At 35.7% G+C, this 14366-nt stretch overlaps 1 protein-coding gene and 1 pseudogene across 1 annotated transcript; one reads left to right on the top strand and one right to left on the bottom strand.

Moving 5' to 3' along the window:
* On the bottom strand, positions 818 to 2245 carry LOC104722475 (protein MOS2-like). Its single transcript, XM_010440639.2, has one exon. The coding sequence runs from the start codon at positions 2180 to 2182 to the stop codon at positions 959 to 961; it is 1224 nt and encodes a 407-aa protein (XP_010438941.1). The 5' UTR covers positions 2183 to 2245; the 3' UTR covers positions 818 to 958.
* LOC104722474 lies at positions 2428 to 9664 on the top strand (annotated as a pseudogene).

Below are 14366 nucleotides of genomic sequence, written 5' to 3'. Positions count from 1 at the left end.
TTTTTTTTTTTTTTTGTCTTCACATTTGAAATCCAATATATCGTTGTTATGGAAAGTCGTCAAATCTACGATAAGCCTAATGAACATTCAACCGCAGGAGTAGGAAATATGTATCAAAGTAATCTCCATTGCGGATTTTGCCCATTTATAAAGTGAAATCAACGTCCTAGTCAGTTTTGATCAGTAGAATGAACATTGGTTGGGAACTAAACTAGTGATGTCCTTGTGTTTCCTCTACTCACTTGTCTCTTAACTTATATCCTGATTCATCACTTATCTCGTGGTAGTGCCGAGGTTCCTACTAACAATTGGCTGACGATTGATGTCAACCTGATCGATGTTAAAAACGTTATAGAGATTGAAACTATGATCTATATAGGTCTTGGTGTTCCCATTAGACCCATAACATTTTGTTATAAATTATGTATTGCGTTTTTCCTCGCTTCATTATATTGTTTCCTCTTCGACATAGCTTTTCCTAACCTATTTACAGTAGACTAAAAAGCAGAATTGGAATCATACCAAACGGTGTTCCTTAGTAGATATACTACTATTTGACCTGTAAATTACACCTCAAATTTGGACCAATGAATTCATTTAAGGGGGAAATGTAGCTAGCTAGCTCAACTAATACCTCTGCATCTTACTGCTTGCTGTTTTCATCAGGAAAATCATGAGTATACACACATTACACATATGAAATGATTAACTACTTATCCAATATAGCTCTCGTGCCACAATAAAGAGAAATACATAGTTGATCAAATATAATAAAAACTTAAAAGTCTGCTCTTTTGTAACTTAGCAGAATCAAAAGTCTACTCAACTTGAACTTGCATAATATTTATATATATATAGGCAACAAGCTAAAATGTGTCTTCTCTACACAGAGAGAGCCAATTGAATGATAACAATGTAGTATTGACACATGATTTGGAAGTTAAATGTGGCTCAGTAGTTAGAACCCAATATCAGCTGGATCACCCATGTACTCGGCGACTTGTTCAAGTTTAACATTAAGCATCTCATGGCTATCAGCATCGCAAACTACACCTGTTTCCTTATCCAAATCTTTCTCAACAAGACTCCCAAAACTACCCTTATGTCTACCCAACAGAACCAACACCCGCCCTCCTCGCCTAGGCAATGCGGTCTCTAGCAACTTCTGGTCGATCCCTTGAACCAACTCCTGCGTCTCATCCATAGTGATATCACAAGTTGTCTGCCCAACAACATCGTTCACCACTCCCTTTCTAAGATACAACCTCCCACATTTCAAATCCTTGCTCACTATTCTCACCCTTATATGACTTGTAAGCCATGAGGCCTTCTCTCTAGTTTGACCTCCTCTATAGTTCTTCTTACAGGCTCTAACTTCAGCCCTACTCTCTCTCTCTGCTTCTCTATTGCGTTTACTCACCACTACTCTATATCTATCCACATTGATGATACCTACTTTCACTTCCTCCTGGCTTCCAGAACCAAGTGTTTCTCTACCGGTAATAGTTCTCACCTCTTTTGCAGCATGAGATTTGTCTGATTTACCAATTTCTTTGGCTTTAGCCTTGGTGGTGGTATCCTTAACCTTGGGATAATCCAGAGTGAAGCCAAAGCCTTCATTACCAGACCACTTCTTGTATTCAACAATCTTAACATCCTCTTTAGCATTAAGACCTATTCCCTGACCTGGTTTCCAACCATAGCCAGCAAGTAACGCTTCTCCAAAGCCATCCACAGGAAAACTCTCAAAGTCCTCTAGTTCAGGAGCATCAGGGAGTGATGCCAAATCTTTCCTCATGCTTTTCAGTAACAACTGCTCCACAGGCTCTGTCTTCGAAGACTCGGCTCTCTGACGCAGATTTAAACCGTACGAAGTGTTGTTATTGGAGACAGAGGGAACCACCACCTCGGACTCGAATTGGAGACCAGAAGCGGAACCGGACTGAAGCGGGAGATCGATGTTCTTGTAGGGTCTCCTCCGGTCCTCAATGGGAGGTATTACGTATTTCGGTTTGGCGTGGGTTAGGGTTTCGGAGGGATCGAATTCAGTGACGAACTCCTTGAGATTTCCTTCATCGACGCCGTCCTTCTTGTCGGAATTCAACCTAACTCTAGATCCGGATCCGGATCCGGAATTGGATTTGGATTTGGGTTTGGAAGGGATAGAGAAAGAGAGCTTCATGGTGGATGAGTCCGTACGTAACCCTCGTAACAGTTGGAGGAGATCTGTGTAAGAAGAATTTGATGAGAGGACTCTTTTTGCGGCTAAAAAGTCTTTCATATGACCAGTTTTAATGGGCCTATGGGCCATCCCTAATTTACCACGTGTCTTTCGATTTTTTACTTTTTTTGTTTTTTTCTTTTTTTCGTCTATTTAACAAAATAAGGAAAACTCACTCAATAGATCTTCTTCCGACGACGGGGGATTTCGTCTTAGGTCACACAGGACAGGAGATAAGATAATCTTCCGACAAGATATAATTCTCCAGACAAGACTGAATCTAATTCGAACAAGTCTATTCTCCTCTCTCCATTTGTAAGTTTAGTTTCAGAAAACTACACTTAATTTGCTGTGGTCACACTCAAAAACAATTGTTCTACTATTTTCTTTTGGCTTTTCTGCTTTGATAGTCAATGGTAGCGCTGTAATAATAATTTAATACTAATAACTAGCGCAGTGTTTACTTATTATTCTCCCACTCGACATTTACGCTTAATTTATTAATTAAATTTTAGTGGTATCGTCGTCACAAGGCAAAGAGAATGGCGGGAGATAATTTAAAGTCCTGGGTTTCGGACAAGCTGATGGTGGTGCTAGGCTATTCGCAACCTGCTGTCATTGAATACCTCATTGCTATGGGTAAGTAAAGTTGCAGTTTTCATTGTTGATTATTATTAGACCTTAAGAAGCACCTTTTTTGGATTTTTGACAATTGGGGTTTTCGAATTGCAGCTAAAAGTTCAAGATCAGCTTCTGATATGGTGCCTGAGTTGGTTAATTACGGGTTTTCATCCGGTGATGCTCTTGACTTTGCACAAGACATTTTTGCGAGGGTTTCCCGTCAAGCTGCTTGTGTGAATGTGAGTTGTTTGATGATATGTTAAGAAGATCTCTTTTTCTCTTTTTTTCTTTCTTTGTTCAGTATGCAATAGTGTCAGGGGATGTAGAGCTTAGTGTCTGTGGCTGTAGTAGAGCTAGTGATATATGCAATAGCTCTTATTTTTATTTTATCATCTCTGTGTCAGATCTACCAGCAAGAAGAAACAGAGGCAGCAAGGCTGGCGAAAAAGCAAAAAACTTTTATGCCTTTGCATGCAGATTTTGATGAAGTCTCTGTGGAGAAAAAATCTTCTGAATCTAGAAAGCCTGACAGAGCTAATAAAATTTTCAGAAAACATATTTCGAAACCAGAAGATGAAGATGACAAGGCATAGTGTTCTCTCCTCATCCACCTCTTTCCCCTTCTATCTATCGGGATAGATAAAGCTAGGCATCTCTTCTGACAAAATATTTTCCTCACTGTAATGACAATGCGCAGATGGATGTTGTAGAAGACGACAGGCGTGTTATGGGAAAGGTATCCCAAGAGGAAGGCTCAGAGGTATGTCCGATGGCTCGTATAGTGTTGGGCAAGGCTTAGAATCCAATGAGGCTTTTTCCTATTTCTCTGTGTGTAACACCAGTGCATCATTATATCTGATTGTTTTTCTATTCTCTTTGGCCATTTATATTTTCCACAGTCAGAAGAGGATAGATTACAAGACCGGAGGGAGAGAGAGGAACTGGAACAACATATCAGAGAACGTGATACTAAACGGACACGAAAGGTATTCTGTTACTAAATTTGTTGTTATACAATTCTATCATGAATGCTTTACAAAAGTCACATGGAAGGAGTTCTTCATCTCCCAGCTTGACAGAGCTAACCATCTGCTAGGTTTTGTGGCCATTAAGTATTGGTTTATAGTAAGCTGGTTAAGGACAAATCTAACTTGGCTTAATGGGCTAATATGAAAGAGGCAAATAGCATTACATTTCGTCTTGTTCTATGCTGAGTGTTTAGTGAGTATGATACCGTGTTACCTTTCTTTTATTTATGCAGTTATCGGACCACAGCATATCGAAAAAGGAGAAAGGTACAGCCTGTTATAGCTCATGTATGAACACTTGTTAATATATCTTGTTACATAGTATTGTCTTCAATCTTATGGTTTTGTTTCAAAAAAAATTCACTGCATAACAGAAGAGGCTGTTCGAAGAGCCAATGCTTTGGAAAGAAATGACATTGCGACGTTAAGGTACTCCTGATGTTCATGTTGATGAAGTTTACCATGCTTTTTGTGCTTGGGTGATTTCTTCTTTAGATAGAGATGTCATACATATAGCAATAGTTTCTATGTTATTGTCATGGTCTCTGGCTGTCAACTATGTTCCATCCGTTGAAATTCTTGTTATAATTTTAATTTGCAGTTAACTATTCTTAACAATGTCAATCCCCCCTCCTTGTTAACAATTACTGGTTGTGCTCCTATTGTCTAAAATGATGTAGTTGGAGACTAATTCATTTAAGTATTTTTGTTTGGTTTGATTCAGAAAAGCGTCAAGACAAGAGTATTTGAAGAAAAGAGAACAGCAAAAACTGGAAGAACTAAAGTACATGGCTTTCCTGTTCTTTTTTGTCTCCTCAGAAACTGTTGTTTCAAATAAGATTTATTTCTTAATTTCCACTGGTTCTGCGTAGGGATGAGATAGCAGATGAGCAATATCTTTTTGGAGGTGAAAAGCTCACTGAAATAGAAACTGACCAATATAGGTAATCGCCATATATTTCTTGCACCACGGTGCTTGACATCCATCTAAATAAGTAGTAAAAGAAGATATAAATGTTATGCCTTTGTTACCTTCTAATTGATCTTGGTCGGATTTGAAATGCTGACAGATACAAGAAAGAGCTCTACGATCTTGTGATCAAAAGAACGCATGAAGACGATAATGCTGATGAGGTAATTATACATCTTCAAGGATACTTTCTTGTTCTTGACACAATTTTTTTCTTATTACTTGTAGTGCATTACATGCGCCAGATGGATTTAGTTTTCTTCTTTATTTGGATCATTTTTATGCATCTAACACTTGTCTCTATTTTTCCAACCGTTGTGGAGTTCAGTATATAATGCCAGATGCTTATGATCAAGATGGAGGCGTTAATCAGGAGAAGAGATTTTCTGTTGCTGCACATCGATACAAGTGAGTTGACAAAAACTGCATTGCTAGAAATCTAGCACGTTCTAAGCTAATTAAAATTGTGAGATCACTCGTATTTTCCCCCTAAAATGTTCTTGAATACTTTATTTGACAAGGGACATGGAATCAGCTAAAAAATGAACCCCTTTGCCGAGCAAGAAGCTTGGGAGGATCATCAAATTGGTAACTTTATACTTACAATTCTATCATCCAGTAATATTGTTTTCAGTGCCTGCGAATGTTAATGACACTCTTAGATTTGAACATGATTGAAATGACATGGTAATGCAGGAAAAGCAACATTAAATTTTGGTGCAAAGAACAAGGAAGCCTCTGATGATTATCAGTAAGATTTGTTGCGGAAATGTTCCTTGATTGTGTTCAACTACTTTTGAATTTACTTCAATATTTGCCTTGTTTAACTAGTTGTCCTTTTTAGCTTTCACCGAGGATCTAGGGGACCATTTTACAGGGTTCATATAATTTTTTCTCCTTTCCTCCAATAGGTTTGTATTCGAGGATCACGTAGACTTCATAAAGGCATCTGTGTTGGCTGGTGAAAATGTATTGCTCATGATATTCATCCAAACTTATGTTTCTATCATATGCCGAGCTGTGTCTCAATTTTTTACTTTTTCTTATGCAGTATGAAAACGAGATGCTCCCAATAGCGGGTCAAACTTTTTCTGGAAAATCAGCTTTTGAGATACTTCAGGTGCTAAGCTTTTTCTTTTTGTGTGTGTTCCTCCCCTTAATTCTCTTTAATCAATTTAATTTTCTGACTTTGCATGTTATGAACAAGTTTTTCCTAGAAATGAATGTATATATATTTGCATTTATCTGTCTGAATCAGGAGGAGAGAAAAAATCTGCCAATTTATTCTTATCGTGATCAACTGCTTAAGGCTATTGAAGATCACCAGGTGATTCTTGCTTTTGTACCATTTCCTTTTTGTTGGGTTGCTTAGTTTAAACTTTTGCAGGAAATTGGATTTCTTCTAAATCATCGCATGAAGAAAAGTCCATTACTCATGTACTACAGTTTTATTTGACATAGCAATTGAATGTTCAATATTAGCGGAGAAAATATTATTATAAGAGAACTCCCCAATCAAAAGTCATCTCATATTCTACTGTTCCTACTCTTCACAATGAAATCACTATATGTTCCTAATGATCAGTTTGTACTTTTGTCTGTTTCATACAATTGAGTTCCATTTCTCTCATTGTCTTATCAGGTTCTTGTCATTGTGGGGGATACTGGTTCAGGAAAGACTACACAAATACCACAGTATCTTCATGAAGCTGGTTACACGAAGCATGGGAAGGTACAACCTACAATTTTAGCTGAATTATTTTCCATATATGTAAATACATCTATACTATTGATCACATTAACACTGAACTTTATTGTAGGATTCATGTAGAAATTAGTATGTGCTATCTTCTTTCTTTGAGAGCTGTTAGCTAGTTGTGAACAATCTTAGCTGCTTATGAATTCTATCTAAAAGTTTTCTGTTTGATCAGATGCGAATATATTAGAGGTGTATTTGGTTAGATGCAAATATAAAATTTATGTACGACCTTTAGAGTTGAATAGCTTGAAACATATAGAACTGTTAATTAGCATAGTAGTTTCCCTTTATTAAGCAACGCAGAATAATCTTTTTGCAGGTTGGTTGTACGCAGCCTCGGAGAATTGCAGCTATGAGTGTAGCTGCTCGTGTTGCTCATGAGATGGGTGTCAAACTTGGTCACGAGGTATGCTGACTTTTCTTTTGATTTTCAGATATCTTCCGTTGGTTACAACTTTGGATTACGTCTATTATTGTCTACAAGGTTACAACTTTGTTTGTGCTCACAGGTGGGATATTCTGTTCGATTTGAGGATTGTACTTCAGAGAAAACGGTCCTGAAGTATATGACTGATGGAATGCTCTTGCGTGAACTACTTGGAGAACCGGATTTGGCGAGTTATAGGTACAAACATTCATTACTAAACTTAAACATTATTGGACATAAAATAATGCATCGTTTCTAACTGTTTACCATTCTTTCCAGCGTCATTATTGTCGATGAAGCGCATGAAAGAACTCTGTCAACCGACATACTATTTGGATTAGTCAAGGCAAGTGGAAAATTTTCTCTGTTAGACTGTTACTTATGTGGTATCAGATTGTTTCTTATATCATGATTGCATTATTTCTTCACGTAACAGGATATGGCACGGCTTCGACCAGAGCTGAAGTTATTGATATCCAGTGCAACAATGGATGCAGAGAAATTTTCTAATTATTTTGACGCTGCTCCAATCTTTATCTTCCCAGGAAGAAGATTTCCGGTTGACATTAGCTTTGTAACTGCACCTGAAGCTGATTATATGGATGCAGCACTAGTGACTATTCTTCAGATACATGTAAATGAACCACTTGGAGATATTTTAGTCTTCCTTCCCGGGCAAGAGGAAATTGAAAATGTAGAAGAGACGTTGAAAAACAAGATAAGAGGTTTCGGTACAAAGATCCGGGAACTCATAATATGCCCCATCTATGCGAACCTTCCAAGCGAAATCCAAGCAAAGGTTTTTGAACCGACACCTGAAGGGGCTCGTAAGGTAGTTCTAGCAACAAATATCTCTGAAACATCACTTACCATTAATGGTATCAAGTATGTCGTTGATCCAGGGTTTTGTAAGATCAAATCTTATAACCCGAGAAATGGTATGGAGTCTTTGCTTGTAACTCCAATATCCAAGGCTTCGGCGACGCAACGAACTGGCCGAGCTGGAAGAACAGGTCCAGGGAAGTGTTTTCGGTTGTACACAGCTTTCAATTTCCAGAATGATATGGAGGACAATACGGTGCCAGAGATACAAAGGACGAATCTTGCTAGTGTGGTACTTGGTTTGAAGAGTCTTGGAATTGATGATCTGTTGAACTTTGACTTCATGGACCCTCCACCTGCTGAAGCTCTTGTTAAGGCTTTGGAACTACTATTTGCTCTGGGTGCCCTAAATAAATCAGGTGAACTGACCAAAGTTGGGAGAAAGATGGCTGAGTTTCCCCTTGATCCTATGTTGTCCAAAATGATTGTTGCTTCGGAGAAGTACATGTGCTCTGATGAGATAATCTCTATTGCTGCTATGTTGTCTGTGGGAAGTTCTATCTTCTATCGTCCCAAGGACAAGCAAGTTCATGCGGACAATGCAAGGATGAATTTCCACACGGGAAACGTGGGAGATCACATTGCTTTGCTAAAGGTCTGTACTTGTATATCTCTCACATTGCTTTTCTTGTAAACTCTGTTTACTATATATTCTCTTTGATTTCCATAGGTATATAGTTCGTGGAAGGAAACAAACTACTCGACTCAGTGGTGTTACGAGAACTACATTCAGGTATATTTTCTTACCATCCAGCACCCATTGTCTAGTCTTTTAAAACAGCGTTGTGGACCTTGTGGTCATGTAAATTCATTTGACATGGTTTGAGTTATATTTGAAAAGGTCCGGAGCATGAAACGAGCCAGAGACATTCGTGACCAATTAGAGGGACTTCTCGAGAGAGTAGAAATAAAAGTCAGCACTAACATCAACAACTTGGATCTAGTAAGGAAGTCCATCGTAGCAGGTGAATTTGTTACCATCTTTACTCAACTTTGTTTTAGTTAAAACCTAATTTGTTTGCTAATAAGTCGTTTTTCATCTTAACAGGTTTTTTCCCACATACTGCTAAGCTAGAGAAGAATGGATCATACCGAACTGCAAAGCATCCCTTGACAGTGCATATATATCCCAGCTCAGGCTTATCTCAAGTAAGTCCACAAAACCTACTTAATTGTGAATTATTGATAGATTCTTATCGGGTTCCTTCTTTTAGGTTCTACCAAGGTGGGTTGTATACCATGAGCTTGTCCTTACCTCTAAGGAATATATGCGACAGGTAAATTTGCGTCGTCTTGGAAATTTGAAAGATCTCACTTTTCTTTGCATATGCTAATTTTTTGCTAAATTTTAAAATGAAGGTAACTGAGCTAAACCCAAAATGGTTGGTTGAGATAGCTCCTCACTACTATCAGCTCAAGGATGTTGAAGATGGTATAAGTTTTTCTTGTTTAATTATACCTTTTGATAATCACATTTGCGCATTTTTGTGGCCAAAACCATCTGATCATATCATTATTATTAACACGTTTCAGGTGCATCAAAAAAATTGCCCAAAGCAATCGGACGAGCTCCAGCGTAATGATACGTGACTTTGCATTGTGTCCCAGAAGAATTCACCGCTTCTCTCTACTCATCTTTTATTATTTTACAAGTTGTCTCTAATGCTAATTACATCGTCAGGCCAAATATATACTCCTTGATCGACATGATCATGACCTGATTAACTTTTAAGGTTATTTTAGTCATTAATTTACACCAACCACCAAAAGATTTAATTTCCTCTCTTCAACTGTCTTTTTATTTTATTTTTCTTAACAACTATTTTCAAGTAGCCAATATTTTTTTTGTTTCTAAACTGTGAACAAAAATTATTAGATGAAAAAGCACGTAAATATAAAACCTATTGTTACCGTAAGGTGACCAAGAGAGTATAATAAGAGGTAACATCCAATGATCCTTGCTGACTAGAATTTAACTTCTGTTCTATCTCAAAAGCCCTCGGAGCATTATCTTGTTTGAAACGTGACATCAGATTCTTCCAAATACCCTCTGCGGTAGAGATGAACAACAAGCTTGCTCCAATTTTCTTATCAACCAAATTAATTATCCAGGTGGATACAATGTCATTGCAACGCGACGAAGAACCAAAATCACGATGATCATCAGACGGTTTCTTGATCGTTCCATCTATGAATCCAAGTTTATTCCTAACATTAAGAGCTACTCGAACTGACCTTCGCCAAGAATAGAAATCAGATCCAGATGTGAGACGATCGGATACGATGCTCATCCTTGCATGATCTGAGCTATGCAAGAAGAACGGATTCTCATACTGATCCGTCATATTCATCGGTACTGAATTTGTAACCGGAGTAACCATGATTCAGATCTGAAAACAAGATTTTGCGATAGAAGGCAACAACCCAAGCTTAATCAAACAAGAGAAAGACGATCAATCCCAGAAGAACTTGGGTAATCGAAGAGGAACATAGAACCAACACGATCGCAACAAGATTCACAACAAAGGATGAGAGAATCTGAAGATTTGAGGTACTCATCGAAAACAAAAGACCAAGAATAGCTAAATCGGAGCTTCGAAAGATCGATTAGAAACAAATAGAGAGGCGAAACGAAGCTCAACTGAAGAAGAGAAGCTCGAATCAAAGATAAGATCGAAAGAGAAGCTCAAAGTCGTTATCAGTGGAGTTTGAAAAAGTTTGTTACACGGAAAAGAGAATGAGAAATTGAATTTGCTCTGATACCATATTAACTTTAACTTAAAAGATATATTTTTCATTAATGAACCAAAAACTATACAAAGAGGGTTTATAGTCTTTACAAGTGTAATAGAAAACTATGCTAAAGGAAACTTAGTTATACTAATACACAATCATAAACTTATATCATAATAAGTCAATAATGCCTCTAACCCATACGGTCACTAATTGACGAGTTAATCATCTAATAATAAGGCATCGTATGTATCCCACAGCTTGGTTTGCACTATATTATTTTCTTTATAAACTTAAATTTTTGTTTTTACTTTTATCTGAAACCTTCGCCATGTTGATGGTTAGATAAAGGTCATGGTCAATATTCATGTAAAATTACCACATATGCCCTGCACACTTATTTCTCTGGCTTTCTATATTAGCTTGGTAAATAAATGATCTTCAACTTCTTCTTCTTAATGTAAACAGCTCGGATTCAAAACTCACAGTTCAAACTTTCAATATTATTTTCTCTTTCCAAAATTTATGTTCATAGTTTCACTTCATTTTGTTTTGTGTTTTTAATCAACATCATATATATGAATTATGAAATCAAGTTATTTGTTGACACGAGCTTCACTGTAGTATGTCAGAATGTATGATACCGCTCCATATTCAAATGCTTATGGAGTATATGGTATATTAGGTGAAGTCTATAATTTTGGGTTCAAGGCCAACCCGAGTAATGTTAAATTAAAGGCCGGTTAAGCTGAGTTAAATCAAAAGAGAAAGAGACGACTTTGATCGAACGAGTGGGATTGCAAGCGTTCGCTCTATTTCAAAGGATGAATTAATTGTTAACTTTTGTTTTCGGCTGTCATCAACAAACTTGACACTTTTGCATGGGATGGTGCGGGATTCAGCACCCCCGATATACCGAGCTAAACCAGAAATACTAATTGATTAGTTAACCGGGAAACCGGTTAAGAGCTTGATTAGGTCAACAAGAAGTCAGTTGGGCCAAAGCGTAGCCTTGAAGAAGAAGAAACCGACCTCTACTTCGGCACGGCGGCCGACTCAAGCAATAAGGCAGTTTTCCATATCTCACTTCGTCCGATAAGGAAAGTTAATATATTGTGCAATCTAAGAACATGTATAAATAAGGGGAGACTTCTCCATTGTAAGGCATCCAGAATCGAATACAATAATCGAGTTCTCCTCTTGTTCTTAGCAATAAACCCTAATTCTTTTGAGTTCTACTTCTTTACCTTTTAATTCCAAGGCTTAGATCTACTTTCTAGAGAGATAACTCTATTGAATTTGTTTCCCCCCTTAAACAAATTCATTGTGGAAACCTAGTTTCTACAAGCTTGATTTAGATTAGGAAGTTATACACATTGTAATTTCGTAAATCATATATTAAACGTCGTAGTTAACTTTTTCATTCTTCTATCCTGAGGCATGCAACAAGTTAGCCAGCAGTCACTGTTTGGACTGGAAGCGTATCATAAAGAGCATACTTAACGCTTTGTATAGTGGACGAGGCATGAAGTCTCACTTGAGCTGAAGTTATTTCCCACTGAGCATGTAATGAATTTATCCCAGCACACGCTTGTCAGCATCGCCACCATCTCGTTTGTTTACCATCGCCTTTTCCGTTTTTCTTGCTGCTCAAGTTTCACCATATATATAATTCTTAAGAACAATGAGCTTAAAAAGACATGACAACTAGAGATGAATTATATCTGTAAAAGTTATACATCGCTTCCAGAAAGCTATTCCCACATATGACTACGCTACTAGTAATTCAAACCTAAAAGATGTCTTGACATAACCTGATTTCAATTTTCCGTTTCTAAATACAACTCTAGGCTTCAATTTCTACGTGATAAGTGATAACTGATAACTAAGAATTTAAAACTTGTTAGCTTTAAATCGAAGATTTACAATATGGAATTTTTAGCAATTTGGGACTGTTAACGACGGAGGAATCCACAGTGGTGAAGAACACGATTCTAATTTTCCAGCTACTGATTCTGCAACCAGAAGGTCATCAAAAACCCCAAAGAGGTTTTGTACAAGAAAATTTGAATAAGTATAGAACAAACAGAAAAGAAACCCAATATAAGGAAGTTATTTTTGTTGGGCCTAAAGGTCCAATTGCTAGATTATTTTGATTTGGAAGTTAGCCTTATTTTGTTTTTTTTATCCAAAAAAAAAGGTGGCCTTATTATTTTGTAGTAATAGGTAATATCTCGCGCAAATGTGTGGATTGTTGTATAATATAACATATTAACTAATTTAAATTTATTTGATAATCATAAAAAAACTTAACAAATTAATTTAAATGTCATTAACATTTTTTACACTTTTACTTATTCAAATCATACTATATCAAAATATAACTTATTTAAATATAATCATACATATCTTTTAAAGTTATTTGTTTTTTATTGTTCAACTTTGATAATAGTTTTCATTAGTTTTTTTGAGCATTTGAGGTAATAAAATATTATTAATAATAAAAATAAAAATTTACTATGTGATTTAAATATATAATTTAAGTTTTTCATATAAACTAACACATAACCTAAAGTATTTAATAATTAAAAACTAAACTATTTTGAAAGTGAAAAATACATATCTTATTATATAAAGTTGGGTTTTGAAAATTAGTCATTAACAATATTTTGACATGTGTACAAGTTAATATAATAGGAGAGATTTGAAATTTCAACAGAAAACAAAATATTTTGTTTTAAACAATATTAATAATGTAAAAAAATAATTATAAAAAAATTACAAAAATTTAAAAGTTTTTTTTTAATAATTATAAGGAGATTATATATTTATATATCTTTCATAAATTTCGAAATTATAACATTATTTACTTATTTTAATTTTAAGTTCTTAATTCTACAAAAAAAAATAGGAAAAGGATTACGGAAAATATATAGTTAACTATTTATTCTAAGTTTTGTAAATGCTCACTTCTATATAAGCATAGATCGTCTCATATTTTTCATCTAACAAAATAATTTATTCAAAAACACTGCTTTCAACTTTGTTCTATTTGTAAAAAAAAAAAATGGGAAAGTAAAAATTCCTTTTTTAATATCCAAAATTTCTTATACTTTCTCCTTTTTCAGTTCGAAATAGATAAAATTAATATATTGACCCAAAAAAGATTAATGTATGCGTCATTTTTTTCTAATACTGTATTTTAAAATTTATTATAGTATTTTTAGATTATTTTATTTAATTTATATTTTCATCTTTGAATTACTTGGGATTTATATATTACCGTTCTTATAATTTTCTATTATTTCTTTAATTATGTCAAATCAATTTTTTTCTAATTTCTCAACCTTGATTGGTTGGTCATATACACTTTTTTTTTGTGCAAACATAATTATTAACATTCATTCAAATCCCAAAATGAGATAAACGAGTAGAAGCTCATCAACCTAATGGTTGGATAAAATAGGCTAATAAATACAAGCTTACAACAAAAATAGATAGATAGATTAGAAATACATAAATCATTGTTGAAAAATCCATAGGAGCTTGGAGACTGTGACACCCTGGTTTGCAGAAAGATTTAAAAGAATTGATTTGACCACCTATGTCACCAAAGTGCACTTATCTTTTCGGTTAAGGGTCCTGAGAGGACTCTAGAGTTAAGCGTGCTTGAGTTGGAGTAGTTTCAGGATGGGTGAGCTTTTGGGAAGTGATTGTAGGAACTG

Source organism: Camelina sativa, chromosome 11, assembly GCF_000633955.1.
Source record: "Camelina sativa cultivar DH55 chromosome 11, Cs, whole genome shotgun sequence".
Classification (NCBI taxonomy): Eukaryota; Viridiplantae; Streptophyta; class Magnoliopsida; order Brassicales; family Brassicaceae; genus Camelina; species Camelina sativa.
The sequence above is the reverse complement of the archived record's forward strand: the minus strand, read 5'-3'. Positions and strand labels throughout refer to the sequence as shown.

Coding starts and splice junctions, on each gene's coding strand:
- LOC104722475 (XM_010440639.2), bottom strand. CDS start 2,182: ATGAAGCTCTCTTTCTCTATCCCTTCCAAACCCAAATCCAAATCCAAT.